Source organism: Triticum dicoccoides, chromosome 3B, assembly GCF_002162155.2.
Source record: "Triticum dicoccoides isolate Atlit2015 ecotype Zavitan chromosome 3B, WEW_v2.0, whole genome shotgun sequence".
Lineage (NCBI taxonomy): Eukaryota > Viridiplantae > Streptophyta > Magnoliopsida > Poales > Poaceae > Triticum > Triticum dicoccoides.
Genome location: NC_041385.1, coordinates 775,406,735 through 775,412,725, shown reverse-complemented (window position 1 = coordinate 775,412,725; position 5,991 = coordinate 775,406,735). Strand labels below are relative to the sequence as shown.

Genomic DNA, 5,991 nt, shown 5'->3' with positions numbered 1-5,991 from the left:
TCTTGGAATTTTTTTAGTGTTTCTCTAATTAAATAGATACTTATGTACCTAGAAATGATTTTTGGAAAAAATAAATAGCAAACTATGAGGCACCTTCAGTTCAAATTTGTCCCGCTTCCACCTGAATTGGCGGGAATTTGTCTTTTTCACCAGAGGTGGATCAAAACTTTTCACACCCAACCATTTGGTCAATTGTGCATTAAATATGGACTAGTATTTTATAAAATTTATTAGGTCCAATTTTGCAACAATTATATGGTAGGTCATTCACAAAAAAAACTCATTTCAGGCACTCGAAAAATGGAAAGTTGTTTTTTCGTCCAAAGAAAATGAAAACTTCCTTAGGCAACATTGTTTGCCATTCCAATATGCACCCTTATGCACGATATGAGATCATTTGAACAAACTATGCCATGAATGTGGCCATAAGATTGATCATTTGGCTTGAAAGCCATGAATCTTCACACTTGATAGCTCATTTGTGAGAACACTTTTTTAAAATAATTACCGTATTAAAAGTTTATTATTTTTCCTGGAAACTTGGTCACATATAATGACACAATGCGAAGGTTTCCCAATTTTTCGATTTTATTTGAATTTTTTATGCCCGTTTCAAAATGCGGTCAAAACGGCAGGCTTGACCGTTCCTAGCTAGTGGTTGAATCTTTGAATTTTTTTGGTGTTTGTCTGATTAAATAGATACTTATGTACCTAGAAATGAATTTTGGAAAAAATAAATAGCAAACTATGAGGCAGCTGCAGTTCAAATTTGACCCGCTTCCACTTGAATCGGCGGGAATTTGTCTTTTTCACCAGAGGTGGATCAAAACTTTTGACACCCAACCATTTTGTCAATTGTGCATTAAATATGTCCTAGTATTTTATAAAAATGATTTGGTACAATTTCGCAACAAATATATGGTAGGTCCTTCACAAAAAAAACCTCATTTCGGGCACTCGAAAAATGGAAAATGAATTTTCCGTGCAAAGAAAATGAAAACTCCCTTTGGCAACATTGTTTGGAATTCCAAGATGCACCCTTGTGCACAATATGAGATCATTTCTTTGAATTTTTCATGTGAGAAATTATAAAATGACCCCCCCCCCCCTAAAAACTCATTTCTCATAACAATTTTTAAAAGATATTTTTCTTATTCCAATTCCAAGTTTGTTAGTTTTTCGAAAAACTACGTCACATTTGGTGACACAATGAGAATGTTTCCGTTTGAATTTCTCATATCATAAAATTGTTTCTTTGATTCAACACCTTTTTTGGAAAAATATGGTTCAACACCTTATTTTTAGTCGATTGTGACCAATTTAGAAGGTCATAACGTATACTGGGTTGTGATTGGTCCTTGGACATGCCACGCGGATCGTGCTCAAACACCGTCGGATGCTCTCGGATCCGACGGCAGCCCTTTCTCCCTCACCCCCTCCCCCTTTTTGTCTCAAAAAAAGAAAAGAGAAAACTCCCTCACCCTCTCACCCCACGAACCCTAGCGCTCCCTCTCCCTCACGCACTCCCTCTCCCCTCGTCTCCCACATCGCCGCCGCCACCCCGCCGATCCCACCCGTCCCTGATTCAGATCGGACCCCACCGCCTGCGCGCGCGCTCCTCCTCGCCTCCCAGAGGACGTCCGCCGCTCTTCCTCCGCCCGTCCCGGAGGCCTCAGTCGGCGCCCTCCACCGCAGGGCCGCCGCGCTCATCCCTCCCGCCGCAGGGGACAACATCCGGCAGCGCGTGCGCCCGCAGCTGCCAGCCAACTACTTCGGCAACGCCATCATGCGGGACCTCATGACGGTGCGCATGGGGGACGTGTTGTCACAGCCGTTGGGGTTCGTGGCGGAGCGGATCAAGCGTGCGGTGGCGCGGGTGGACGACGCGTTCATGTGCTCTGTCATCGACTACCTGGAGCTGGAGTCTATTGGTACCCCCTTCGTCTCATGGTAGAAACTCCCCGATTCGACCCCCCTCTCTCTAGATTTGATTTGGCGCTGCTTAACAAACCTTTTGTTGGTGCTACGCAGCGTGTAGCCATAGCTGCCTGCCTTCAGTCCCTGGCCACGGGGCTTCTCCAGCCAGCGCGTCCTCTCAGCCAGCGGCCATGGAAGGTGAGGGACTCCTCACTCCTAGCTAGCTGCCCCTCCCCTCCCGGACACATGCATGGAAGGTGACTGACTTGTAAGTATGTGTGTATGTGTTGGTCCTCTGTGCTGCTGCTGCTGCTGCTGCCTGGATGATGATGCTGATGTGTGCTCACAGTGTAAGTCCATCCATTATCCGGTTGTTTGTCAGCTTCAGTTAACCAGTCGACTGTTTTTTTTTCTATCACTCACAGAATTGATGTTTTGCCTGATTGATTACAGGCTCGCTCGACTTGCCTGTATCTTCTCCACCACCATACTTTTGCAGAGCCTGGTAAGCTAGCTTCAATAACTCTTGTTTCAGTTACTCGTTGTCTGCTTCAGTAACTCTGAGACACTCTAGTTGCACATTCTATTCATTTCTGCACTGGGTTCATGCCGTTACTCTGCCTATGTATTGTGGGAGCACTTGTGCTCAAGAGGTATGGAATGGCATGTGTAAAAATTGTTGTGCCATACTTGCTGCTCAGGTGCTGAATTGGCTAACTAGAAGCCACTGTTTGATAGAAGAACATCTCTGTTCTTCTGATGGTTCTCACTCTCTTTGGTAACAGACTCTGCTTTAGGAAAGTCTCACAGTACAGTACTACTAGTAGATAAGATACTCCTTAAACTTTGGATCAACTAAACTGTCTCATATATTTTATGCTCCTCAAACTTCACAGCACAGTACTGCATTGTTATGCTCCTCAAACTTCACAGTACAGCACTACATTGTTATGCTCCTGTTATCTCAACTCTTATAGTATGATGAATCAAGTAAACTAAAAGCACCACCCTGTTCTGTCTGTGCAGACTGACCCCCGCTTCCAGAGCCATGCGGTGCTGGCCCTTCAAGAGGTTGCAGAGGCCTACCTGGTGGGTCTCTTCGAGGACACCAACCTGTGCGCCATCCATGCCAAGGGCGTGACCATCATGCCCAAGGACATTCAGCTGGCTAGGAGGATCCGTTGCGAGAGGGCTTAAGGTGCAATCAGCATACAATTTTGCTCAAATAGTCAAATGTTTCCTTGATTCTGTAGGATTAGTGTGTCTTGTTGCTTGTTGCTAGCTATAGGATCTGACTTTTGGTTGTTGTTTTGGTGATGTAGGCCAAGGGAAATGACTACCGTTCTAGGGTCTCTGGTCTGGGAGCTCGTGAAGAAGAACAAGTGCTTCTTGATAAAACAATTCAGCAACAGCAACACCAAGGTGCGGTTCAGCAAGGAGCCCAACAACCTCTACAATGTCCACTCCTACAAGTTCTCGAGTCTGTAGCTCTTTGCAGTATTTTTAACCCTTTTGTTTGCAAGTGTCTCTGCAAGGAGCTAACTTGCTATGGGGCTGATGTGGTTTCAGGCTTGGTGAACAGCAAGACCGTGGCGGTCCAGCCATCAGCGGGAGAGGACAAGGCAGTTGTCCTGTCCACGACCAAGACCAAGAAGCAGAACACCCCTGCCAAGCTCCAGCACAAGACTCTGATGCGCAAGGAGTTCCGCAAGATGGCCAAGTCTGTCAAGAATCTGGTATTAACTCCAGAGTTTTGTACTTGAATTTCCCTTATGCTTGGTTTCTAAGGTACAACTGTAAGTCATGGCTTGTCTCTGCTTCCTCCTTGAGTTGTGGCATGCCATGCTTGATTTTGTGGTGGACTTGTGGCACTAATGATGTACCGTTGTTGCACTGCCTTGTCTTGACTGAATGCATCTTGTCAGGTCATCCTAAGTTCAAGGATGTATTCTCTGCTTAGGAAATGATAGGCGCATATGCAGTTATTATGCTTCCCAGTTTGTTGAAGAGTTATTTGTTTCAACCATGGAAATATATTTATAGTGTAATCAATCTCTTGTCATGCCATCTTCTGAAGTGACCAGTAAATGTGTAGCTCATCTCTATATCAGTTGTCCAGTACTCATAGGTGTATGTTTAATACATCTTGGAGGCCATTATCTAATTGTAGTTCAACAATGTTTTCCTTCAATCATTACAACTTGTTGTTTTGAGAAGTCACTTTGTTCTGCAAGTCGGGCATAACTTCAGAAAAGTCTGATGCTTGCTGGGGCTGTTCCCTTAATTATGCAAAGTTTGAAAAGCTTGAGACTGATCTTCTAGTGCTAAGTTTTGAACGATAACTTTAATTTATGTTCCTGCAGGAAATGGAGTGATTCCTTTGAAATTCCCATGTTGTAAATAGTCCCTTACTCCACTCAGGTAACTCTATAATCTGTCCCGCTTCTAGGTTTCCAGCACTCGAATCTTTCGTTAGGAGAGTTTGAAGTTGTTGGTGTATTCTCAACCATTGAGCGATTTTAGTCTCCAGGATAATAAATCATGTTCTTCCATGTTTCCAAAAATACTTGTACTCCATGTTTCCAGAAAACAGCAGCAACACACATGTGTCCAAAAATACTAGAATAAATTAGCTATGGTCTGAATAGCCTTTATATTAGGATCTGGTTGAGTCTCTATGATGTTCTCTCTTAGTGTCTTGTCATGTCATGAGTTTTGAGTCGTGAATATATAACTGAGTTGTATAATCCTTTCCAGGTGAGGACTTTGACCACAGAAGTACAACCAGGACAACCGTGATGTTGGTGGTAGCTCCCAGGATGACTATATACTTTGACAGCAAAGAGCCAAGCAAGGGTGTGAACCATAGTTTCGGTTGATATTTGCCACCATGTTTTGGATTGCACGTACACTTCTTGGATATAAACTGTAATTAGGCTTGTTCAAGCTATGTTACCGCGGACGTGCAGTCTTGTATGTTTTGTGAATGTTGATCATATGAGTTCTGGATTTGATCATTTAATAAGAGAATTACTGATTGTTTGATTTTTAAATGTGTATAAATTGGAATCTGTGAATTAAAAAGAACAAATATTCGACTGGACCAAACAATATTTGGTCTCTAAGAGGGCTATGGCCCAAACAAATCACATCGTGCATTTCTTAGAAGCCGGAACAAAAAGGATAAATGAAATGGACCTAAAAATGTTGGGCTTGGCCCATGAAGCCGTTCAAAAATTGATAAAAAAATATAGTAAAAAGGCCGAATTGTTGGGCTAGGCCCATGTAGAAAACTGAATTGGACCGGGCTGAATCTTGTGCCACATCATCTTGCCACGCTGGATGCCTACATGGCCTGGGGAGGTTGCTAGTGACCAAAATGCCACAGTGGACATATTTTGGTCATAAACGTCCACGACCATTCCAGAAGAAAGGTCGCTATAGTCAGTTTATGACCGCCAGCTTTTGACCTTCTGTTTTTGGTCACAAAAAAGGTCGCAAATGAAAAACCATGACCTTTCAGTGACCAATAGTGGTGGTCACAAGTTGACATATTTCTTGTAGTGATGGCCTCGCGCAAGCTGCGGCACTACTTTCAAGGCCATCCCATCAAGGTCGTCTCAGCCTACCCCCTGGCAAGGGTACTCAGGAGCCCCAATTCAGCAGGGAGGGTCGCCGAATGGAACGTCGAACTACAAGCATTCCAGCTAGAATTCAGCACGACCAGGGTCATTAAGGGAGCTGCGCTCGCAGATTTCGTGGCGGAATGGACAGAGGCACCAGGGCTCAAAATGGGTGAGGACCGATCGCTCTCCCCGGGAAGTGAAGCGCCGGACGGTTGGGTAATGTACTTCGACGGAGCATTCTCACGGCAGGGCACGGGGGCTGGCACAGTGCTCATATCCCCCACTCAGGACAAGCTTTACTATGCCATGCAGCTCTGCTTCCAGCATGGGGAGAAGGTCTCCAACAACATAGCAGAGTACGAGGGCCTGATAGCGGGCTTGAAGGCAGCCGTCGCCTTGGGGGTAAAACGAATCACCATCAAAGGCGATTTGCAACTCCTCGTCAACT

The 5,991-nt window shown here is 44.7% G+C and overlaps 1 protein-coding gene across 1 annotated transcript; it reads left to right on the top strand.

The window, feature by feature from the left end:
- Nucleotides 1–3,246: 3,246 nt before the first annotated feature.
- Nucleotides 3,247–4,292, top strand: LOC119279986 (60S ribosomal protein L28-1-like). The gene is made up of 3 exons (XM_037561010.1): nt 3,247–3,397; nt 3,487–3,653; nt 4,281–4,292. The coding sequence occupies exons 1-3, from the start codon at nt 3,250–3,252 to the stop codon at nt 4,290–4,292; spliced, it is 327 nt and encodes a 108-aa protein (XP_037416907.1). The 5' UTR covers nt 3,247–3,249.
- The last annotated feature ends 1,699 nt before the right edge of the window (nt 4,293–5,991 follow it).